At 37.7% G+C, this 25,564-nt stretch overlaps 1 protein-coding gene across 12 annotated transcripts in view; it reads left to right on the top strand.

The window, feature by feature from the left end:
* The window catches only part of LOC104603773 (rho GTPase-activating protein REN1-like), a 111,543-nt gene that overhangs the window by 81,099 nt on the left and 4,880 nt on the right, over positions 1-25,564 (top strand). For 9 of the 12 annotated variants that reach the window (XR_016076124.1, XM_010267930.3, XM_010267894.3 and 6 more), the window contains 10 exons: positions 1,031-1,115; positions 9,516-9,759; positions 10,358-10,582; positions 16,074-16,355; positions 16,584-16,633; positions 17,057-17,117; positions 17,214-17,297; positions 24,446-24,559; positions 24,644-24,813; positions 25,094-25,163. Coding sequence is in view for 11 of the 12 variants with exons in the window: in XM_010267930.3 (XP_010266232.1) it covers positions 1,031-1,115; positions 9,516-9,759; positions 10,358-10,582; positions 16,074-16,355; positions 16,584-16,633; positions 17,057-17,117; positions 17,214-17,297; positions 24,446-24,559; positions 24,644-24,813; positions 25,094-25,163 (1,385 nt within the window). In the remaining variant the exon portion in view is untranslated. The remainder of the gene's footprint in view (positions 1-1,030; positions 1,116-9,515; positions 9,760-10,357; positions 10,583-16,073; positions 16,356-16,583; positions 16,634-17,056; positions 17,118-17,213; positions 17,298-24,445; positions 24,560-24,643; positions 24,814-25,093; positions 25,164-25,564) is intronic. The other 3 variants (XM_010267904.3, XM_088887364.1, XM_010267912.3) reach the window with 2 other exon arrangements.

Consider the following 25,564-nt stretch of genomic DNA (forward strand, 5'->3'; position numbering starts at 1 on the left):
AGGTTTTCAAAGGTGTTAATCTTACCATAATAAACTTCCCAACAAAAAAAAACAATCTTTGGGGGAATGGGCCTTGTCCAAAATAATTTTTATAATTCTTATTTTTTTGTATGTAAAATAAAAACATTTTTATTTGTATATTTTTTAATTTTTTTTTTTAAAATTGGCTTGCAGTCGAGCTCAAGTCGAGCCGAGCTCGAACTTGCGAGCTTTGAAGTGAACCGAGCTCGAGCTCAAGTTTCTAGCTCGAATCGAGCTCAAGCCTAATACGGTTTCAGCGAGCTGAGCTCGAATAGCCAAGTATCCGGCTCGGCTCGGTTCAAAACCACCCCTAGCCCCGGCTCCCCCAACCTGTTTTCAAGGGGTAGTGAGGACACATTTTGATGGGTGCTTGGTTGGAAATCTGGAGCCATCAGGTGTTGGGGGAGCATTCAGAGGTGATGATCAAATGACCATTTTCCTTATTATGGGGGGTACCATTGGAGTGTTTGCCCTAACCTTTCTCTAGAAGTAACATTTGGATTCTCAATAGACTTTAAGAGGATTGAGTTGGAGGGAGACTCTTTAATGAACATAGAATTGATGTGAAACCTATTTAAAGATCCATGACCTCTGCATCGTTACATTGGAGAAGGTGGAGTTTTGGCATCCAGAATGAAAAACAATATCAGATGGATGCTGAGATTGTTTAATTGTTTGGCCAATGGTTTGGCTAAGGATGGTTGCTTCAAGTGAACTGTATTTGGTAGCTTCTCTTTCAGTAACAGAATTTGCTTTAATCCTTGTATTTTTTTATTGTATGTGCACTTGCTTTGTGCCTTTCCTTATCTATGTTCACCCATGGCTTTTAGTTTTGGGGAAAAGTAGACTGTGCTTTTGATAATTTGCAGTTTGGTAAAATTTTACTTGTTGACAGTTCAGAAGAGAAATTAACAAAAAAAGATGCTTCATCCCTGGATTATATTTTATTGGACAGTATTCATGTTGTTTTCTTGCTTCTTATTTTTGGTAAATCTGCAATGCTGATTAGGAGTTGAGCGTGGACTTAGAGTTGATGCGATGCGAGAAGCAATATATAATACATTTCCAGAGCCAAATCGTCATTTATTGCAGAGGTAGTTGATGTGTTATTTTGTTATCTAGTATTCATATTTCTTAGAAATTCTAAATCTTGTAAAGAAATTTGAATTTGCTAACCCATATTGATGATATTCATATGGTTGAACTTGTTTTTGTTCAACAATAATTTCCTTTGTTCTTTCAATAATCATGATGCCATGTCTAATCCTGAGTGGAATGAGGCCATAAAACTAGAAATTAATGCTTTATTGAAAACTCAAATTTGGGAGTTAGTTGAAACATCTTGAAGGCAAGGAACTAGTTGGTTGCAAATGGGTTACACTGTAAAATATAAGGTGGGTAGATCAAATAAGAGGTATAAAGCTAGGCTGGTGGCTAAGGGTTGTATCTAATAAGTTTAACTATCAAAAGACTTTTGCACTAGTAGCAAGAACATGTTGGTTAGAGTACTACCTTATCTTGCTACTTATTTCCGTTGGTGATTGTATGAGTTTAGATGTCAATGGTGCCTTCATAATGGGATCTTCAAGAAGAGGTCTATATGTTGCTTCCACCTGGACTTTGTGTTCTAGGTAATGACTAGAAGGTATTCTGCTTAAAGAAGTCAATCTATGGATAAAACAATCATGTAGAACATGGATTGAAAAGGTTTTAGGGTGTTAGCATATTAGATTAAACAAGTCACACGCAAATCATACCCTTTTATCAAAAGAGAGGAGTTTGTGTATAGCTAATGTAGGGCTCGTTGATAGAAGGCAAGATTGATGGGTATCCTTGCTTCACAACCAGAGAATATTTTCTGGTTTCCTTCCAGTAGTAAAGAGTTACTAGAAGATCACAACTCACAAAGAGATGAAATCACTGTTTCTCCAACAATGATTTAAAGAGGAGAAAAAGAACAGCTAAAGAGAAGAAAAATTAACTCATTCAATCCTGCTGTTGTTGACAGATTTACATGTATATATAGAACACTTCAAAGCTTTGAGTGAAATAGAAGTTTGGTAAAGTGAAACTGCAATTGACTCCTAATTAGTCACAGAAACTTCTAGATAGAAACCCAGGAAATAGAAACTTAGCAAAATAGTAGTTGACTCAAACTAATAGTTAGATTAACTACTGATTATATACCTTCCAAAATAATAGAAAACTCCTTTAAGAAAATAATAGCCGGTTTAGAAACTCTAAATTTTGAAACTTCAGTTTCCAAATCTGTGTGCAGCCACTGGTTCCTCCTTTTATATGTTATGTTTTAGTAACTTTGGGATGCTCAAATATCTGTACCAATTGATCTACTATATCCTCTATTGTTGTAGAAGGCTTGTACTACATCAATAACCTTGATTGTTTGTATGGATGATGTTGCAGGTATATGAAATATCCAATTGAGATTGTTTGGTTAAAAGTTCCTAGTTGCTCAGTTTGAGAGTAAAAATCTTAGATAGATGAAATATTTCTGAAGTATAATTGTTGCTTGGTTCAAGAAGAGAATCTTTATGTGTCGATGTAAGTATATCTTGAATTCACTTAAGGAAGCCGGTAAATTGGGTAGAGGGGAGGTTCAAACCCTGCACCTGTTATTAATCCTAACCATAAGTTGAGTCAATATCACTCAAGAAGCTCTGCTTGAAGACAAGAGTCAATATTAGATATTGATTAGGAAACTGTCGTGCTTGTGGTTTGATGAAATCTGTACTATATGCCGCCGAGGGGCATTTTTGTCTTTTCCTTTTCCTTTTTTATTTTGTCTTTGGTCGCCCTAGCATATAAATAATAAAGCTTCTGCCGCCACAGATAATTCTTTTGGCTCTCACGTCTGTCTCCTTCTTCTTCTTCTTCTTCTTCTTCTTCTTCAACGAAGGAAACATACTGATGTTCTGGACCTGAGAACTGTTCGGCTGCATCTCTTTTGTCTGTTCTGGGCTAAAACTCGACTGAAGTGATTCCAGGAGTTGTTGATGATTGGCTGAATCTTCTTAAGAGGTCAGCTGTTTTTTTTTTCTCTGTTGTTCCATACTTCGTTACTGGAAATCCCAGAATTCTCTCGGACTGATCAGGGACACTTTGTAAATCTTATTTTTTTTTTGGTTCTTGGTGCTGATATCAAGAACAGGTTAAGGTTCTGTTGCCCTTGACCGAATGATATAAGGTGGGTTTAATCTCTTTGTGGGTCGGATGATCCAGAAAACCCTTTTTTCTTGTGAAGAAATTTGTAGGTCATGAGTGACCTGGTTCGGCTGACTGGTACAGCAGCTGTTTACTGATGTTTGTGGCTAATATTAGCCTTGGGGGATCTGTTACCCCTGTGAGAGTGTTCAGGTGACCAACATATCAGCAGAAGTTGGGTTCTGATTGTAAATTACTCAGAGTGAGGGCTGTGTCTTCTCTTGTGGGTGTGTATAGACTGAAATCATGAACGGTGAAGAGTCTGCAACTTTGGGAACCACCATGAATCACAGTGGAATGAGTCGTGGTCATGACTCCATGAATTTCGCAATGACTATCACCCCGTTGGATGGTAGGAATTACCTGGCTTGGTCTAAGGAGATGCAGTTGTATATCACAACTAGGGGTAAGGCAGGATATATTAATGGGAAAACAAAGGAACCTAGGGCTGATACTGCAGAATACGATAAGTGGGACCAAGAAAATTGCATGATTATGTCTTGGCTTTTGACATCCATGTTACCATCCGTCAAACAGAATTTTATGTGGGCTGAGACAGCAAAAGAAATATGGGACCAAGCACAAGCAACTTACTCAGAGCAGAGGCATTATGCTAGAATTTACCAACTACAAGCAAAATCTTCGACATGTAAGCAGGGAGAAAGGAACTTGTCGACATATTGTTCTGCCCTCACTTCAGTTTGGAAAGAACTAGACTATTACCAGAACATTGAGTGGAAAAGTGAAAAGGATGCTAATGCATATAAAAAGTTAGTTTCACAACAAAGGGTGTTCGCTTTCCTTTTGGGTTTGAATCCTGTGTATAAACCTATTCATGTTCAGATTTTGGGCAGTAAGGATCTTCTGTCTGTCCAAGAGGTTTATGCACTTGTTCAGTCTGAAGAGAGTAGGAAGTTTGCCATGAATCCTCCTGAGGGGGAGACTATTGCTCTTGTTGTAAGGGGTAACACTAGGGCACCGAGAAAAGGGGAAAATCAGAAAAAGACAAATGATAAAGACAAAATGTGGTGTACTCATTGTCAAAAACCTAGGCACACCCGTGAAACCTACTGGGAATTGAATGGGAAACCGAAATGGGCACAGGAATTGGGTAAGAAATCAACACAAGAACCAAGCAAGAAGCCATACCAGAAGAAGTTTACTTCGGCTGACTTAGCATCTCATGAACATCAGAGTACTTCTTAGGGCTGCCTCCCTTGTTCTGACCCAAAGGAAGATATTATCAATTTCTTCTGTGACCACTTAGATCAATATGGTAGGGCTCTCCGCAGTGCTGATTCTGGACCTGCACCTACTTTTTTTTGCCTCCTCTTCAGATAATTCTGCCTCAGCTTTCCATGTGTCTACTGATAACCCAGAATCCTCATGGATTATTGATTTCGGTGCATCCAACCACATGACTGGTAAGTCAACCTTGTTTCAAACATATTCTCTTCTCTTTGGCAGAGATAAAGTGAGGCTAGCAGATGGATCCTTCTCCTCCATTGTTGGTCAATGATCTATATCTTTGCCTTTTGGCCTCTCCTTTTCTAATGTCCTACATGTTCCAAAGTTACCTATTAATTTGTTATCCATTAGTAGTATTATTCATGCCTTGAATTGCTCAGTAACCTTTCTTCCACATTCTTGTGTTTTTCAGGATTTGGCTATCGGGAGGACGATTGGTAGAGGAAACATGGTGGATGGTCTCTACGTGTTAGAGAACAAAGTCGGTCTTACAGTTTCAGAGTCTTTGAGTCTATTGAGTAAGAGTCAGATTATTTTGTGGCACCACTGTTTGGGCTATGTGTCTTTTGAGTCTTTGAAGTTTTTGTTTCCAGAGTTGTTTAAGTCTTTGTCTGTTAGTGATTTTCAGTGTCAAGTGTATCAATTGAGTAAACATTGTAGAACCTCATTCCCTTTACGTAATAAAAGATCAAAATTTCCTTTTAACATTGTGTATTTAGATGTGTAGGGACCTATATTCCAACTGAGAATGGTTACAAGTATTTTATTTTCTTTGTTGATGACTTCTCTCGCTACACTTGGGTTTGGCCTATGCATTCATGGGAGGAAGTTCCTAAAATTGTGAAAGACTTTCAATGTATGGTTTACACCCAATTTCAATCAAAGATCCGAATCTTTCAATCAGATAATGCCAACGAATATTTCCATGGAGACCTTATGGATTTCTTTGCATCTTGTGGCTCTTAACACAGGAGCTCATGTGCCAGAACCCCACAACAAAATGGGGTTGCAGAAAGAAAAAAATTGACATCTCCTTGAAGTTGCTCGAGGATTAATGTTACAGATGAATGTCCTAAAAAGATTTTGGGTAGATGTTGTTCTAACTGCTGCCTATGTCATCAATAGAACACCATCTTGGGTATTGGAATATAGGTCCCCTCATAAGCTCCTTTTCCCTAAAGCTCCTCTGTTTCCTATCCCTATGCGGATCTTTGATGTAACTGTTTTGTTCATGATCTCTCTCCTACTCATGGTAAGCTCGATCCCAAAGCTCTTGTGTGCATTTTTCTTGGTTATCCCCTTGCTCACAAAGGTTATCGTTGTTTTGATCCTATGTCTAAAAAATACTTTTCCTCTATGGATGTCTCTTTCTTTGAAGATGTTCCCTATTTTCCTGTTTCTCCTCAAGGGGAGGGTAGAGTTGAGGAGAAACAGAGTCAGACTCAAGTTTTGTTGCCCTCTATTCTTGATCCTCCTCCATTTCGTGTCTTTCGGAGATTATGCTACAAAAATCAAGGCCAACACAGTTCAATTGCCACAGAGCCACTGGAAACCATGCCACCAATGCCATTAGAATCTCATGGGTTGGATCGTTCACCCCACCCAGGTACTATTGTTCCAGTTGATGTTCTTGAACCTATTGATATTGACACTTCAAGTTGTGATATGAACCTCCCTATTGCAAAAAGGAAGGGTGTCAGATCATGCCCACACACCACCCTATATCTCATTTTTTGTCCTATAAGAATGTCTCATCTTCTTTTCGTGCTTTTCTATCTTCCATTGATTGTTGTCCCTCTTCCCAAGAGTGTTGCGGAGGCCTTACTTGTCCCTGAGTGGACAGATGCAATGAAAGGAGATCAATTTTTTCCACAAGAATGGCACATGGGAACTAGTAGATCTTCCTAAGGGAAAGGAACTTGTAGGGTGCAAATGGGCCTTCTCTATAAAGCATAAGGCAGATGGGTCCGTGGAAAGGTACAAAGCTCAGCTAGTTGAAAAAGGTTTCACACAGGTTCATGGAGTTGATTATGCCGAGACTTTTGCCCCGATTGCAAAAATGAACTCTGTTCGGGTTCTCCTGTCTCTAGCTGCAAATCTTGATTGGGAGCTTCACCAACTTGACATAAAGAATGCCTTCCTGAATGGTGATTTGGAAGAGGAAATGTATATGACTCAACCCCCTAGTTTCTGTGCTAAGGGAAGTGAACAGAAAGTTTGCAAATTGAAGAAATTTTTGTATGGTCTAAAGCAATCTCCGAGAGCTTGGTTTAGCAGGTTTCACCAGGTAGTTCAATAGATGGCGCCAATATTTGGTCGCCCTAACATATAAATAATAAAGTTGGCGCCACCAGAGATGATTCTTTTGGCTTTCACGTCTGTCTCTTTCTCCTCCTCCAAACATGGTTCACATAGCTAGATATTTCTTATACAATAAGTGTAGTTGGCCAATATTTGCATCAGGCGTGTACCATATCTTGAACCAATTGAAAGAATTCTAGTTTGTTTTAAAAGATGTAGGAAGCAGATAAATTAATGTTTAATTCTCTTTATATGGGTATTTTTTGTATTTCTATATATATATTTTTGAGAAAAGAGGTAAGGTAATTAATTTTGTCAAAAAAGGACAAAATACAAGTAATTGTCAAGTATGCTCCATGCACAGTCAACAACTATATAGAGAAGAGTGTTATAATCAAGTACTTTTTGTATTTCTATTTATTGAGGGTTATAGTTGTTTTCTTGGTCAACAAGGGTATTTGAATCCTTTGACGTGTGTGAGGGGCAAGTTATTATTTTTTAATACCTATAAACTAGTGGAATAGTCCATGCTAAGCACAGGCAAGGAAGCCTAAAAGTTGGAGATCGATAAGGACAAAGAAAATAATGTACATTCACTACCTAAATTTCAATAAAGAAAATAATGTACATTCACTACCTAAATTTCCATTTAATAAATAGGAAGTAATTATGTTGTCATTTCCAATATGACGTGGGCAGATAAGCAAGATTTATGCAGTACTTCGGGTGAACAACAATAAGAACAATACAAAGTTGAAAACAACAAAAACAAGTTGGATTCTTAGAGATAATGGCATCAAGTTGGGCTCTCGTGCAAACATGTAGCAATAGAGGGATTGGAAGGCACTGAATGGATTTGACTCCTCAAAACCCAAACTCCTAATACTTAAAAACCCTAGCTGGGGGTGAGCTACAACCTATATAAAAGAGAAAGAGCCAAAAAGACCTACAAAGAAACAACCCCCTTCTCTTTTATAAGACTCAATGGCTTGCTAGAGTAGAAGATCAAGACTGTAATCAGTCTTGAATCCTAATAGGTTTTAGATTTACAAAATAGAAGAAAAGTGAGAGAAAGAAGAGAGAATAGAAGAGGAGCAGGAGAACACAAGTGGTTGAAAGGAGGAACAGATTCTAACAGATCTGCCGCCGCCACTTTCTTTTTATTTATAGGTTATGTTTAGTACACAATGGAAATGACACATCTGCCCTTAGTACTTACATAATAAATAAAGTAAATAAAAGCTGAAATAAATAACAACTGAATTAACAAACTGACACTACTATAACTAAAACAAATAACTACACATGCTGTCCTACGAACACAGTGGGGACCACTGCAGTGGGGCCCACATCAGTGTTCTCTACAGCTAGAGAAGCCAACTAAAATATTTACACATAAGCCCCTAGACTCCTTTCACAAACAATTCCTTAGGAACAAAATTTAACTTCAAACAACCCCCAATAGATAACTTGTATTACAAAATCACCTAGGAGACCAAAACCCAATAGATGTGCACCCAAATGCCCCTGACCAGAATCTGAATTTAAAATGACAAAATTCCTCTGGACCTAAATTGACTACAAAGCTTCCCAAGACAACTATTTGGGGATCCTACTACAAAAACAAATTTAAAACATTTTTGCATCAATTCTTTATTCTTTTATTCTTTACTTTTTTGGACTCATCAACATACTTTTTTGGATTTTTTATATTTTGTCTATTTTTATATCATCATTATCATCCAAGCCTTATCCCAACTATATGAGGTCAGCTATATCTGTTCTATTTAATGCCATATCCATTGTTAATATAATCTTTACTGATTTACAAAGTCAGGGGTTGACCCTTTTAACTCGTATAACTGGATTGTTGACCCACAACCCAATTATTTATTGTACATATCTTTTGTATATATTTTTATTTTCATATATTTTATCCATTTCTAAATATTTCCTATTGCTTATAACACCATAGGTGTATATAGTTTTTCTGTTTTCTGGTTCAGATTTGAGTTAGAGAGCAAGAAAAGAGAGAGAGAATATTTTGGGAGGCAAAAGAATGAGTGGTGACCGCCCCTCTTGTTATTATATTAGGGTGAACATAAAACTAAGTAAAATGACAACTATACGCCCCTAAGACAATAAACCATACAAATACAAGTAATGATATGTGGTTCACTACTCAATTTATTTTGTTCCTTATAGGTCGCTGGCTACTCTTCTTCTTCTTCTTTTCTATTCTTCATCTTTTCTCTTTTTCCTCTATTTTTTCTTAAACTCAACACCAGGAAATAAAGCACTGGACAAAATTAAGATGAGACCTTTAGTATTTCTATACATCTAAGTTTTAACCTTTTTAGGTATTTGAAAAAATTGGATTGGGGAAAGACAAAATGCATGGAAAAATAAATTATATCCATAGAATTAAAAACGATGAAGGTGGATATGAAACTAAGAAAGCTATAAATATTTTCTTCTATGCCTACTAGCTTATCAATATTATTTTCTATAGTTATTTCTAACTACGGGTAAAATAAGAAAGAGAAAATTATTCCGGCCTTAAATTGTTACATTTTAGGGGGGGGGGGGTTCAGATTCATACATTTTTTCCAGTTTCTTTTGTTAAGAGTATCATTATTTCTTCTTCTCCTATTCTTGCATTGATTATACAATTATTTGCATATTTCCATGTATAACTCTTCTTTTCTTTCATTTGGGTTCAGAATTCTTAAGATGATGCAAATAGTAGCTTCTCACAAATCTGAGAATAGGATGAGCTTATCTGCTGTAGCAGCATGCATGGCACCTTTACTTCTTCGACCCCTTCTCGCAGGAGAATGTGATCTTGGAAGTGATTTTAGCATGGGTGGAGATGGTTCCGTTCAACTTATGCAGGCTGCAGCAGCAGCTAACCATGCTCAAGCTATAGTCATAATTCTTCTAGAAGAGTATGACAACATATTTGATGTAAGTTTAATCTCTTTTACAAGTTATTGAGGGATGAGGAACTCTCCTGCATAATATAGTTGCTAATATTTATATTGATAACTTTGGTAGAAGAAAACTGCTTATATCCACTTTTAAAATAGAAATCTTCATGTCATAAGCAGTATCCTATTAGTTTATTCAATTATGTATAAAATCATTGTCATTCCATGATTGGTTTAGTTGACAGGTCCTAGAAGTGCTTTTTCTTTTTTCTTTTTTTTCCTTTTTCCATCTCATGCAAAATATAACCGAGTTTATTTTGACTCAGCTTTTTCTTGTAAAACTTTTTCATTCTTTTCTTCAGCAACCTTTGTTGTTGGAACTTGGGGCATTTTTACATTAGTGATTTTCAGGCATATTTTTGGAAAGCCTAAAGATGATTTCTAGGGTAGTTGATGGCACTTTTTCTCCAAGGCTTTTCCAAGAGAATATGACAATATTACTATAGGATAACCAAAGTTCATTTTATATAATTTTGTTTTTTATTATAATGGACACTAATGGCTATTTTTTTTTATTAATTGTCATCTTTTAGTGTTAAGCTGTCTTTCTAAAAAAAAAATAAACGAATTTTCAGGACAATCAGTTGCAAGATGGTTCTAGTTCTCCTGAATTATATTCTGATATGGAGGAGAGTGGCAGTGAGGGTGAGGAGCAAAGTGTTGATGATGATGGAACAGGTGAAGATGATGAATCACAACATGAACTTGATGAGGATGCAGAAGGTGATCCTGAACATGCAAGAAGCGAAACATGCAGTGAAAGCAGCGGCAATGGAGATGGTGATCTACATGAAGATAAGGCTTGTACCTGTCCTTAACATGCAAATCTATCTTCACATGATAAGATGGTAATACTAATATATATATATATATATATATATAATGTATTAAGTATGTGTGTATGCCAGTGTTTTAAAGCGCAAGGTGCAAAAAAAGTGCAAGGGCCATTTTGCGCCCAAGGCACGAGGCACAATGTGAGGTGTGCACCTTTTTGAAGAAAGGCAGAAAAATGCAAAAAATGGTAAAAAATTCAAAAAATGAAAAATATTAAACAAAATGTTAATTAAAATTTAAAAATATAAACTTGAATTTTAAAATAAATGTTTTAGAAAACCTATTATCTCAAATTAAAATACATAATCATAACATACAAAGCATATTTAAAATGAAAATTTAAAAATAAAATCAGGCATAACATATAAAACATATTCAAGCATGTAAACTCTTAATTTCTTTATTTCTTTCCCAATTGCATTATTTCAAATAGATAATGTGATGTTAAACATTATGCATTTTTTATTCTACGAGCTGCCTTTCTACCAAGCCCCTTGATGCAAGCCCAAACAAGTTCATGTCAAGGTCTTAAATTCTTAATCCCTATAAAAAAGGTTTTATAAGTTTAAGTATCTTTTAAAAATATCTTTTATTAGGATGAATGAATTAGCAACATTTGCAAATATGGGGTTTGGACTTGTTTGGGCTTGCCTTGAGGGGCTTGGTTGGGGGTCCAAGGGCAGACTCCCAAGCCCAACTGCTAAGCATAAAAAACAAAAAAAATGCACAAATTTTCATAAGGCACATGCCTGGGCTGAAGCGCAAGGTGTACCAGGTGTGCACCTTTTGAAAGTGCTGCTCCTGGGACCCAGGCGAGGCACATACCCTAAAATGCACCTTGCTTATGCACCTAGGTGTGCCAATCACTGATGTATGATGATTGTGAGTGCTGGTAAGTTTAAGTTGACATGGTGAGAGTTGATCCTTTATTTCGTTGATGTGTGAGCCACCAACTAATTGGATAATCTAATGGATTTTAGTTCATATACACTATTGAGATCCCTTGGTGATGCAGGAATAACTCTTCAAAGATGGATAATTCATAGTCAACTAGAAAATACTTATTTTTTTTTTCAATTTTAGCTTCATTTCTCCCTAGTTAGCTTAAGATGGTTAACCAATCTTATGGATTTTCTCTTTTGTATTGTACCATCAAATGTGTGCTTAATTTTTCAACTTTGTATTGTACTGGTATGTCAATCCTTGTGATTTAGTCATCAAAGGCCATTAGCCAATCTTGATAGGCATTTGGAACTAACTTGCCAAAGAAATCTGGTACCATGCTCATATTCGCTCTGTTCCCTTATGAATTCTCTCATCGCAATGACAAAGGTCGAAAATAGCTTGGAAACTTTGAACAAAATATTAGGTGTTGTAGAACTGTTGGTGCACAGTAATAGGTGTATTTGTTTATTAACACTGGAGAGTACGGTAGTTTGTTGTAATGCATGTCATGGTGAAGCATTGCTGGTGTCTCCTAGTCTAGTGCCTCTTGGGCTATACCATTCATCTGTTCCATGGTCTCTTCAATGTCAACTTTATCTATTGAAATTTGGTCTTTGAACACATGGTTACACTATCCTTGTATTTTTTTTTATCAGCACACTATCCATGTTTTTGATAACCTTTTTTCTTTGCTCCATGGGGCAACACAATGGGGGGGAGCTGATGTAGGAGCTGAAGAGTCAAAATTGGAATTTTATGAAATTTCATGTATTTCTGTATTTTGGACTGTAGGGGTATTTTTGTCATTTTGTAATTTTCTGTAGGGTCCATTGATAAGGTTTAATTTTTCTAGTTATAGTTTGTTTATGTTTAAAATTTCAGAGTCATTGCATAAGTAGGATTAGAGTTATTTGAGTCTTCTTTGAATTGAAATAGGATATGGCAGCTTAGTTTGAGTCCTATTAGGATTATTGAGTCTTAACAGTTTGACTCCCAAGACTTATGAGTCTGTAGAGATGTAGAGCCATAACTAGTGCTGTTATTTTATTTATTATGGTCCCCACTACTGCTGTTAGTTCTCTTTATATTTGTTGTTAGGCTGCTGTTAGCAATGTTAGTTTATTAGTTATTCGCTTATGTAAGCAGTAGGGGCTTTAATGTAATTCGCTTATAGATGAGTGGGGCGGCAGCTAAGGCCAATCACTATTTTCTCTCATCTTTCTCTTCTCTCTTCTTCTTCTTCTTCTTCTTCCCTTCTCCAGTATTTTCTTCTTTTAATTTGCATCAAGAATTGGACTGGTTACAGTCCGGATTTGTCTACCTGGTATCAGAGCCAATCTAGAGTTTCTCATGTGTGTCTAATCCAGCCGACCACATGAGAATTGCCTAGGGCTGGAAGCTTAGAAAGAACTGTTCATTGGCTGATTCTTGGAGGTTACCAGAAGGGTTTTGCAGCTGTCCAAAGGCTTGTAGAGGCTTGGAGAGTGTTTTGGTAATCAAGAAGAATCAGAGAAGATTAAAAGGATCAAGATTAGGGTTCAGACCAAGATTGGAGGTGGCGATCAGAGTTTTCTGGGTAAGTTTTTATCTTTTCTTGAGACCGGCATCAGTCAGAGATAGGTTGGACTTATCTAGAAGGAGCGACTGAGCTTTCCCTTATTTTCTCAGAGTTTTTTCTAGGGTTTGTTCTTAACCCTACGACCAAACTTGACTGTGAACCTATTTCGAAGGTGTGGCTGAGAATTATTTTTGGGTGATTCCTAAATCTGTTTCAGCATTCCAGATTGTTTTCTAAGTGAACTCTAGACTTGTTTCAGCTTCCAAACCTGTTTTTTGGGGGTAAGAACCTTTTTTGGGGGAGTTCCTTTGCTGAGAACTGGTTCCTCTCGATAAACCTATTACAGAAATGGCAGGAGCCGAGTTTAAGACTCAAGGGGAAGGTGTTTTGGGGGCTGGAAACGTGGGACAAAACAATTTTCAGATCACTACTGTTAAATTTGATGGTTCTAATTACTTGGAATGGGCTTAGTCAACCATGATGGCGATTGGAGGCAGAGGAAAGTTGGGTTATGTGAATGGAGATGTAAAGACACCAGCCAAGGAAGATCCTTCATACGCCACATGGGTTCAAGAGAACTATTTGGTCATGACTTGGCTGTGTAACTGTATGCAGCCTCATATTAACCGCAATTATTTGTGGGCAAAAGCAGCTAAGGAAATTTGGGAAGTGATGAAGGAAATCTACTCTCAGCCTCTTAATGTTGCTAGGGCCTATGAACTGGAATGTGAAGTAAATAATCTCAAAAAAGGGGAGAATCCAGTTTCAGTTTACTTTTCCACTTTGAAATCCTTATGGCATGAAATTGATCTAGAAACTATTGAGTGGGAAAGTCAGAAGGATGTACAAACCTATAGAAAACAAGTTAAGACCAATAGGGTTTTTGAATTCCTAGTTGGTCTGAATTCAGAGTATGATATTGTGAGACAACAATTACTCACAAGGGAGAGTGCTGCCAATTGTTGGCTTTGAGTTGTCCTTTTCCCTTAAACATAATAGGTAAAACATGTTATGTCATTTACGTTTAGATTCCAATACCTTTTAAACTCTACCTTTACTGTTGCCAACTGCTCCACAGCCGATTTTTTTTTTTCAGTTTATTTCCTCCTTCAAGCACTATAGAAACATTTGCATTTTTAGGCTTCCCTATTTGACCACTCTTCTTGAAACTGTTCTGAAACCTGTCCGGGAGAAGTTTTGGGTGGAGTTTCCAACAAGTTTCCTTAGTATGCTTTGGTTTCTTGCAATATTCACATATCATTTCCTTCTTCTCAGTCGACCCTTTCGGTTTTATCCCAACATTTGCTAATTGTTCTAAAGGTGGTCCCTGTAGTTGACTTCATCTTTGGCCCGAATATTCTGCCTAGTAATGTTGAACTCAGGGTTGAGTCTTGTAAGAAACTCAAACACCCTGTTTCATTCTACCAAGCTTTTAAATGTCTCTACATCCTTGGTGCTCTCCCATACAATTGTCTCCATAACATCAATCTCCTACCATAATGACTTCAACATTGATTAGTAAACTACTACATTCTTTTTCCCCTGTCTCAGATTGTTCACATCACTCTTCAACTTATAGGCTCTCAGCCTCTCACAACATTTAACTTCCGTGAATATGTTTCAGTAACACTGTCCCAAATCTCCTTGGCTGAAGTCATCCAGAGGTAATGTTGGCTTATGTGAGGTTTCATAGAGTTGACTAACCATCCAATCATTCTGTAGTTCTCCTACATCCATTTCTCATATGTAGGGTCCGTCTCTGCAGGTTTCGCCTTATTGCCTGTGATATACCCCAATTTACCTCTACCACAAACATAAATCCGTATAGACTGTGCCTAGGCTAGATAATTGGTTCCATCTAGTTTAATTGTAGTCACTCCATTCAAAAAGGAATTTGCTGGACCAACCCCAGATATCAGAATTTTCTTCATTTCACTTCCAGATTGCTCCATTGATCAAACGAAAATAAAAAAACTAGTCTTTTCAATCTTTATGGGCCTAATTGAGGCCAGCCCAGTACCAAAAGGTTCAAGAATTAGGGTTTCACTGCACCCGGGTCAATGGGAGAAAGAGAGAAGAGGTAGCTGCTCCTGCCAGAGCTTCCCAACCTTCTTCAAACCTCAACCTCCCCCTTTTGGGAATCAAAAGACGCCTCCCAAGTTCTGAGCGTCACACCCAATCCTTCTTCTTATCCTGTAACTTGAAACCTCTCTGTCGGATAGGGTTTTGGGCAGAAAGATAATAGCTTCACTTCTTGACTCTTCGGCTAGACTCTAATTCTCCAAACCCTCTACCAACTAGGCAAGCAGTCCTCTGATTGATCATAAGCTTATCTCTCCATACACTCTAATCGAAGGGTATATGGGAAAAGAAAGGGAAGAAACTGCTCTGATATCAAGATGTAAATTTGTCCTTCAAATTTGATTACAGCAGTAAAAAGAACAGAGACAAGTGATTACAGCAGAAGGAAGAAGAAGATGGAGAAGAAGAAGAAGTAGAGAAGGATAGGAGAGTTCAATGGATCCCCTCCTCTCTCTCTTAATCTTTTATTTAATCTCTCTTAGCTTAGACTAATTACATCTCTGCCCTTTAAGTGGGCGGCCAGCACATAAAACACTTAAAAGAACACTACTTGAAATAAAAACAAGTACTAGGGCCCATTCGGCCCAGTTTCTCTACAGAAGCTAGAGTACAGTAAAAATAAATGGCCTTTTCATCTCAACTCAACTAAGCCTTGTCCCAACTATGTTGGTTTGCCTATATGAATATATTAAATCACAACAAATGACCTTTTTAATCTGAATGTATTAAATCTATAATGAACATTTTCAATTTATACTACAGCCATCTACTACTGCAGATATTAATTTTTTGCATATACTCATGCAATGGTTATGTTTTCTGCTTTCCTTTATGCTGTTTCTCATATCATAGTCACAGAAATTCCTTTTTAGATGCAGGTGTCTGAAGGTTTTGACATAGATTCAGAATCTTCTCAGGTTAATGAAAATGCTAAGGCCAATCAGATACAGCCATCAAATGGACCTCAAGCTTCATTATCTCAGAATGATAATGTACATAGTGACAATTTGCAAAGTCAGAGCAATACTAGTTCAGTGATACATGCTGATGAATCTTCTAAACCATTCGGAGATAACCCTGCTACAAGTGCAGTAAATCAACAGAATGAACGCATGAACAGCACCAAACACCAAGCCATTTGGGGACGCATCCCTGTAAGTATTTATGTATTTCCTAGTATTTATTATTTGAATTTGTAATTTAGGTGTTTCCATACCCAGTCATTTTAATTCTATTTCTTCCAAATGTTGTCTTTCCAAGACAAACTTGGTTGGTCATTAGGAATTTCTGCATTTGTAGCTTTTAGCATTTTGCCAACATAATTATATTACCAACTATGTGTTAATGGTAGTTGACAATCTTTTATGTATTTGGACTTCCAGGCTAAAAGGAATGCACCCATGGAACCCGTTGACCTTTCTAATGAAGATAAGTACGTGACACTCTATGTTTTGCCTGAATTAAATATTTTGCATATATGCCTAAAGCAAGTTTTCTTGGTCTTCTTGCATTTTGTATAGCAATTTGTAATTTTGTATCCAAACTTAATGTCTTCAATTTGGTTGTGCTTGCTTAGATTTTATGAGTTGTGCAATTTTGTAGTTGTGATGCATTGATGAAACAAATTGTTAAGTAGCTTGAATCCTTAAATGTCAAGCAGGAAACTGCATAGTGCATACCAGATAGCCACTGTCAGAAATATTGTTAGTTTTTCTTGATATTTTGATTCTCTTTGTTCAGCAGGCATTTGGGCTTATAATATATCAGCTTGTCACAGTTTAATAATTATGAACATTTCTTTTATATAAATTTATATCCATTCAATTTGTACATTTGATGGTTGACCATTATACAGGGTAGCAATTCAGAGGCTTGAAGTCGAAAAAACTGACCTACAAAATAGAATTTCCAAAGAGGTTGAGCCTTTAGAGTTCATATTTATTCTAAATTATCCTTATAGAAAGTTATTTTGAAATTATTGTTCTAATAATATCCATATGTTTTCCTTCTAGGCAAAAGAGAATGTTGTACTACAAGAAAGTCTGGAAAAACAAAAGACAGCTTTGCGTGAACGTCGCGTAGCTCTGGAGAAAGATGTATATATTAGATAGGAAACCCTTTTTTCCTTTCAGTTTTGCTTAGAAACAGCAGTTTGCATATCAATTATTTTCATGTAAAAATAATTGATTTATGTTTTGCTTTCCATTTCACCAAATAAATGGTTTGGTATATGCTCTTTATGCTCTTAAATATTGTGTAGAGATCTTATAAAAGGTTCTTAATATTTTCTAATCTTAAACTGGTTATGTAGGTTGTTCCTATGAATTGTTTGACCATAGATGCTATAGAGATGTAGAGCAATAACTAGTGCTGTTATTTTATTGTGGTCCCCACTACTGCTGTTAGTTAGTTCTCTTTATATTTGTTGTTAGGCTGCTGTTAGCAATGCAATGTTAGTTTATTAGTTATTTGCTTATGTAAGCAGTAGGGGCTTTAATGTAATTGCCATCTTATTTTTTGATGTTATTATAAATAGATGAGTGGGGTGGCAGCTAAGTCATATCACTCTTTTCTCTCATCTTCCTCTTCTATCTTCTTTCTTCCTTCTTCTTCTTGGACTGATTACAGTATTTTTTCTTCAGTATTTTTTCTTTTAATTTGCATCAAGAATTGGACTGATTACAGTCCGAATTTGTCTACTTGGTATCAGAGCCAATCTAGGGTTCCTCATGTGTGTCTAATCCAGCCGACCGCATGAGAATTGCTTAGGGCTGGAATCTTAGAAAGAACTGTTCATTGGCTGATTCTTGGAGGTTACCAGAAGGGTTTAGCTGCTGTCCAAAGGCTTGTAGAGGCTTGGAGAGTGTTTTGGTAATCAAGAAGAATCAGAGAAGGTTAAAAGGATCAATATTAGGGTTCAGGCCAAGATTGAAGGTGGCGATCAGAGTTTTCTGGGCAAATTTTTATCTTTTCTTGAGACCGTCATCAGTCAAAGATAGGTTGGACTTATCTAGAAGGAGCGGCTGAGCTTTCCCTTATTTTCTCAGAGGTGACCAGAGTTCTCTGGAGTTTTTTCTAGGGTTTGTTCTTAACTCTACGACCAGACTTGACTGTGGACCTATTTGGAAGGTGCGGCTGAGAATTGTTTTTGTTCTCACAAAGATTTCTCCAAGTTTTCCTTAACCCTACGATCAAACCTGATCTTTATTACCTTTTGGGTAATTCCTATATCTGTTTCAGCATTCCAGATTGTTTTCTAAGTGAGTTCTAGACTTGTTTCAGCTTCCAAACCTGTTTTTTGGGGATGAGAACCTTTTTTAGGGGAATCCCTTTGCTGAGAACTGGTTTCTCTTGATAAAGCTATTATAGAAATGGCAGGAGCTAAGTTTAAGACTCAAGGGGAAGGTGTTTTGGGGGCTGGAAACATGGGAGAAAACAATTTTCAGATCACTACTGTTAAATTTGATGGTTCTAATTACTTGGAATGGGCTCAGTCAGCCATGATGGCGATTGGGGGCAGGGAGAAGTTAGGTTATGTGAATGGAGATGTAAAGACACCAGCCAAGGAAGACCCTTCATATGCCAAATGAGTTAAAGAGAACTATTTGGTCATGACTTGGCTGTGTAAATCTATGCAGCCTCATATTAGCCACAATTATTTGTGGGCAAAAGCAACTAAGGAAATTTGGGAAGTGATGAAGGAAATCTACTCTCAGCCTCTTAATGTTGCTAGGGCCTATGAACTGGAATGTGAAGTAAATAATCTCAAAAAAGGGGAGAATCCGGTTTCAGTATACTTTTCCACTTTGAAATCCTTATGGCATGAAATTGATCATCTAGAAACTATTGAGTGGGAAAGTCAGAAGGATGTACAAACCTATAGAAAACAAGTTAAGACCAATAGGGTTTTTGAATTCCTAGTTGGTCTGAATTCAGAGTATGATATTGTGAGACAACAATTACTCATAAGGGAGAGTGCGACCTTATCTCAGGCGTATTCTTTAGTGCATAGTGAGGAAAGTAGGAGGAAGGTTATGTTGCAGTTTCAGCCTATGGAATCAGCCCTAACAGCCGTAAAACCAAAATTTGGGGGTGACAAGGAAAGGGACACAAAGAAGGAGGATAAGGACCTAGTTTGTGACCACTGTAAGAAGCTGAAGCACACCAAGGACACTTGTTGGAAGTTATATCCACATTTAAAAGGGGGAATGCCAATGTGGCAATTACTACTGATGGTGCATCCTCTTCCAGCACAAGAGCCACATCCCTAGACACTTTAGCTATTGTCCGGGCTGCTCTGACTTAGTTAGAAAGTGAAGTTGGTACTTCAGCTCCCTCATCTCAACTATGTGTTAAACGTGCTTTGGGCTACTTAGATCTTCATGCAAAAGCTCAATGTGTCTTTTGCATGTTAGAGCTACCAGAAGATCTTCTCAAAAAGACACGCCAAACGGGCCCTAGATTATTGGACGTCATCTCCTTGTCCTCAGTTTTGCATGTTCCTAAACTTAGTACTAACCTATTGTCAGTTAGTAGCATCACTAAAAATCAAAATTGTCTAGCGACTTTTTTCCTTGATCGATGTGTTTTTCAGGATCTAGAGACAAGGAAGGTGATTGGGATTGGCCATGAGACGAATGGAATCTACCTAATTGGAGGGTGTCTACATGGGGAAGATAAAGAAGTTGGAAGGTCTTTTGTTTCTCAGTCTGTGAGTTAGATTATGCTTTGGCATAATCAGTTGGGTCATTTGTCTTTTAAGTCTTTAAGGAGTTTGTTTCCCAATTTGTTTGAGTTAGTCTAATTGTCTAGTTTAAAATGTGAAAGGTGCGAACTTGCAAAGCACTGTAGAACAACCTATTCTTTGAGCAATAAAAGAAGTACTATTCCTTTTGAAATTGTGCATATTGATGTTTGGGGACCATATCATGTCACTGCTATGGGGGGATACCGATACTTCCTACTGTTTGTTGATGACTGCACTCGTCTTTCGTGGGTTTATCTAATGCACTCTCAATATGAGGTCCCTACTCTGACTCGAAACTTCCATTATCTTATGCACTTGTCTTTGGTGTGCTTTGGCTTCTTGCAATATTCACATACAACCTCCTTATTTCCAGAGCCACTAGGAGCCCCTACAACTCCTTTGGGTTTAACCCCCATATTTGCAAAGTGATCATTAGTGCCAACCCCTTGAACCTGTACCTGTCTTCTGCTTTCTTCACTGCTGACCAAAGCATATGCTTGTGACAATGAGACACTTTCCTTGGATAAAATATTTTGTTTTGTGATGTCATATTCAGGGTTTAGTCCAGTTAGGAACTCAAAAACTTTGTTTCTTTCAACTAATTTCCTGTAGGTTTCTGCATCATTGGAAGTATCCTAAGTCACAGCCTCTATTAGATCAACTTCTTGCCACAAAGATTTCAAGGTTGAGAAGTATACCGCAAGGGATTTCTCCCCCTGTCTTAAATTTTTCACATCACTCCTCAATTTATAGGCTCTGGCTACATTTAGTTTTTGGGAGTAGGTTTCTGTGGCACTATCCCAGATTTCCTTAGCTGAGCTCATCCACAGATAATGTTGACTAATCTGTGGCTGCATTGAATTCACGAGCCACCCAATAACGGTGTAATTCTCTTGCATCCATTTCTCATAAGAGGGATCATCCTCTAGGGGAGCCTTCTTGCTCCCGGAGATAAACCCCCACTTTCCTCTACTACAAATATAAATTTTCACAGATTGTGACCATGCCAGATAGTTGGTTCCATCCAGTTTAATTGTGGTCACAGTCAACAAAGAATCAGTTGGGGTTCCCAAAGAGAGCAAGAACACAGTCCACAGTACTTAAGAGGCCTTTTTTCGAACACTATGTATGCAGCAATGAACACCCCACTGTCACCTAGTAAGAACCACTTCAGGAGCAGTCCGTATAGGTCCAAGAAGCAACTGAACTGAAGTAGAGACTCGTACTACTGAGTTCAAACAAGTTTCGTTCACTTGACAGTCCAACAAGATGAGAAACCAACCCAGAAATCTCTGAGTTAAATCAGGTCACCAACAGCCAAACAGCTGAACAGATTTAGAGGGTTTCGAACTCTTTAACAGCCCCCCCCCCCCCAAATCAGAAATATAACCCAGTAATAACTGAAGCAACTTACAGTTTTATCAATCTCTGATTTGAGCTTCAAATCAGGCCGAACAGTCCTCTCTGATTCTTCTTGGGCACCCTCCAATGACCTCCAAGAATCAGGCGAATGAGTCTAAACTTCCAGCCCTAGAACACCCTCATGCAGTCGACTGGACTATACCCACATGAGAGCCACGCCAAGCTCAGGCCTACTCTGATACCAAGTTGAAAAACAGCCCTTCGAAGTATGGGACTATGTAAGATTAGATGAAAACCAGAAAAGGCAAACAGATGAGAAGGTTGGTGAAGATGAAGAGAGAGAGCTGGCGACAAGGAGAGTTAGAGGATGAGAGATTCGAACTAAACTCTCCCTCTAACACTCTAATACTATTTTATTAAGTTAATCCTTGAGTAATTACAAGAGAGGCCCTTGGTTGGGCAAGAAATTACAAAAACACAGTAAAGAAGAGGATGGGCCCAGAATAAGGCCCATTACAGACAAGAATATAAATATAACATAGAATAACAGCCTATGGACCATTCGGCCCATCTTCTCTATAGTATCAGAGCAGGTTTAGGTCTGCTTGTGAATCTCATGTAGGCTCTTCCCAACCGGCTACATGAGAGTTTGATGGGGCTAGAGTTCTAGTTCTGTTCGTGGCCTGATTCTTGGAGATTGGTGGAGTTCGAAGCCTTGCCCAAGACGTTTCTGTTCTTGGAGTTTGCTCAGCAGTCGGGAAGAATCAGAGAAAAATTTTTTGAGGTGAGACTTGGGGTTTAAATCTCAGTTTGAAGGTGCCGCCCAGAAATTTCTGTGTAGTTATTTTTCTCCTTAACCCTCCAAAGGACTGTTACTGAAGGGTGCTCTTTTCTGAAATCTCTGAGAGGTGTGGATACCTATTGGAGTTTACTGGACTGGTTAGGGTTATGAAGTTTCTCTTTTCTGAAACCTCTGAAAGGTGCGGCAGTTTTTTTTTGGGAGTTCACTGGACTGATTAGGGTTTCTGATTTCTCTGAGCAGTGTACGGACTGATTAGGGTTTTCTGATATCTCTGAGCAGTGTGCTCTTTTTCTGAAGTTTTTTCCTGGACCGAATAGTTGCCGTTCTTCTATTCTATCTGTTTTTGTCTCAGAAGGAGAACCAAGTGTGGTTTTGTTCTTCTTTGTGTTGGTTTCAGCATGGAGTTCTTTGGGGGTGAACAGAAACCTACTGGAGAGGGTGCTGAAAGGGCTGTTAGTATGACTGATAACAACCCTTTCCAAGTTACCACAATCAGATTTGATGGTTCTAACTATTTGGGGTGGTCTCAAACTGCCATGATGGCAATTGGAGGAAGAGGAAAGTTAGGCTATGTGACCGGAGATACTAAGGAGCCAGCCAAGGATGACTCTTCCCATTCCAAATGGGTTCAAGAAAATTATCTTGTGATGACATAGCTGTGCAATTTGATGCAGCCCCATATTAGCAGAAATTATCTTTGGGCAAAGACTGCCAAGGGCTTTTGAGTTGAAAATGGAAGTTAACAGTCTGAAGCAGGGGACTCCACTTTGAAATCCCTATGGCATGAGATAGATCACCTTGAAACAATCGAGTGGGAGAGTAATAAAGATGCAGCAACCTATAACAAGTTGGTTGAAAGGAATAGAGTTTTTGAAATTCTTGCAGGTCTGAATTCTGATTTTGACTTTGTCAAACAACAGCTTTTCACTAGGGAAAATGTTACCTTGTCTTGAGCCTACTCTCTGGTACATAGTGAAGAGAGTAGAAGGAAGGTTATGCTTTAAAATTCTCAGACGGAAGTGGCATTAGCAGCTACAAAACCCAAGTATAGTGGTGAGAGGGAGAAAGAGATGAAGAATGAAGGAAAGAAGGGTGTGTTTTGTGAGTATTGCAAGAAACCTAGGCACACAAAAGATACCTGTTGGAAGCATCACCCGAATCTGTTACCGAAAAGACTCAGGAATAAGAAAAGGAATGCAAATGCTGCTGTTACATTAGATGGTTCTTCTCTTCAGGGGCCTCGATCCACTTCTTTAGAGGCCATTGCTGCATTCAGGGCAGCATTGACTCAGTTGGAGAACTAAGCAACTATTCGGTCATTGCTCACAACCCAGTTCAGCAATATAGAACTAAGCACATTGAGGTAGACAAACACTTTATACGGGAGAGAGTAGCTTCAAGAGAGGTGTGCCTACCTTTCATTGCATCAAAAGAGCAGCAAGCAGATTTTCTAACTAAGGGAGTCCCAAAGGCAAAGCTTCAACATTATGTAAGCAAGCTAGACATGATTGACATCTATGTTCAGCTTGAGGGGGAGTGTAGTGAGAATGGGCCAAATGGGCCCTAGTGTTCTTTATTTCTTTTAAGTAGTGTTTAAAAGTTATGTTTCTTAGTTATGGGCCGTATGGGCCTTCTTTTATGTTCTTTAATTATTTCTTTAGTGCTGGCTGCCCCATTAAGGGCATCCAAGTAATTGTACTCAGACTTAGAATTATTAATAAAAGTGATGAAAAGGGGCTAGAGAGAGAGGTTTGAATTCTTCTTTTCTCTTCTTCCCTTCTTTCCTTCTTCCACAACCTATTGCTAAAACTTCTTTTCTTCTTCTTCTTTCTCTTTCTCTCTTTTCTTCTTTTCTTGCATTATCTAAATTACTATAGGTGTAATTTTTAACTTGCATGAATTATTGTAATTTAATATGCCGAATAAAGCCAAGGAATTGGCCTATTCCATACAAGCACCTGGACATAATGGCCTGGTCACTTTGCTTCTACAAACATCATCAGTTTAACAATCTCTACTGTCCAGTTGGCAAAGCATTAACTAAGTCTGCTAGATAGTTGAGATAACATCGGTCCTTATCCATTTTATGCATACCTCTCATTTATTCTCTTTTCTTGTTCTCCCTGTGTATCTCCTGATTAGTTCTTGTTTGGAGCAGTATTTCTTCATGTAAAGCATAAATGGTTTTACATTACCATATATTATATCATCCCATGTCCAGTTATTTTCCTAGTTTCATATGGACTAGATATTTTAAACTGATTTTCACATTTAATATCCTTGAAAGGATAAGCTGAAGTTATTTCTGATATAGGTTTTTATTTTGAAAATAGGTGGCAAGACTACAGGAACAGTTGCAAAGGGAGAGAGATCTAAGAGCAACTTTGGAAGCTGGACTCAATATGCCAATGGATCACTTAAATATCTTGGCCATTGTAGATGAGAAGGTTAGTGTAGCACATAGTCAAAGTCCCCCACATTGATCTCATTTCTGCTGTGCACCAGATTTATAATTTGTAAATGTGATAAAGACAAAGGCAGACCTCGAGGAAATTGCTACAGCAGAAGCAGACATCATTAATTTGAAGCAAAAGGTTGCTGATCTCAATGTGCAACTTCATCAACAACGTAACCAAAACTATGGGTCTGTAAATGGATCATGCCATCAGCAGCAACCGACTCCTGATAATCAAGGAACCTTGTAAGCATCATTTTATTACCTCTACTTAATGGGTTGGCTCTAGACATTCCTTTGAAACTGAGATATCTCATAATTTTTATCACCTTAAAACTAGAATACTTGCTTGCATGGTGTACAAACTCTCTTTGATGTACCCTCAGTATTTACCTACTCATTGTACAGAATGACTTGTTTTATATCTAGGTAGAGGTTCAAATATGGATGGAGTCACTTTTTCCCCTTTTATTCTTTTTGGTAGATTTTGCACTCTAAATCTTCCTGGAATATTTGTTTGATACAGGACTGAAAAACAAAACAAAGTTGAAATGAGAGAAACAGAATTTCTTCATGAAAGGTCAACAAGAAGTGAGGTATATATTCATTATTTTGGAATATAATTTATTTAGTAATCTAAGTATACTATTCCTGAACATCCCTGTAAATTTTATTAGTTTTAAATATATTCTCTTGGTCATCCTTTTGGTTGTATGTACAAATATCATTATCATCATCAAAGCCTTGCCCCAACTATATGGGGTCAGCTACATGAATCCTGTTTTGCCATTCCGTTCTGTTTGGTGCCATATCCATTGTCAAATTATGGGTGCTTGAATCATTCGTTACTACTTCCATCCAGGTCCCTTTTAGTTTGCCCCTAGCTCATCCAGCCACTTAAACTTGTAATAATAGACCACTTCTTCTAACAACTTCTATGCACATAACTGCCTTACAACTTTTTACAGAATTTTCCTTTTACCCAAAGTGGTATTCA

Source organism: Nelumbo nucifera, chromosome 5, assembly GCF_055504915.1.
Source record: "Nelumbo nucifera cultivar China Antique chromosome 5, China Antique-T2T, whole genome shotgun sequence".
NCBI lineage: Eukaryota > Viridiplantae > Streptophyta > Magnoliopsida > Proteales > Nelumbonaceae > Nelumbo > Nelumbo nucifera.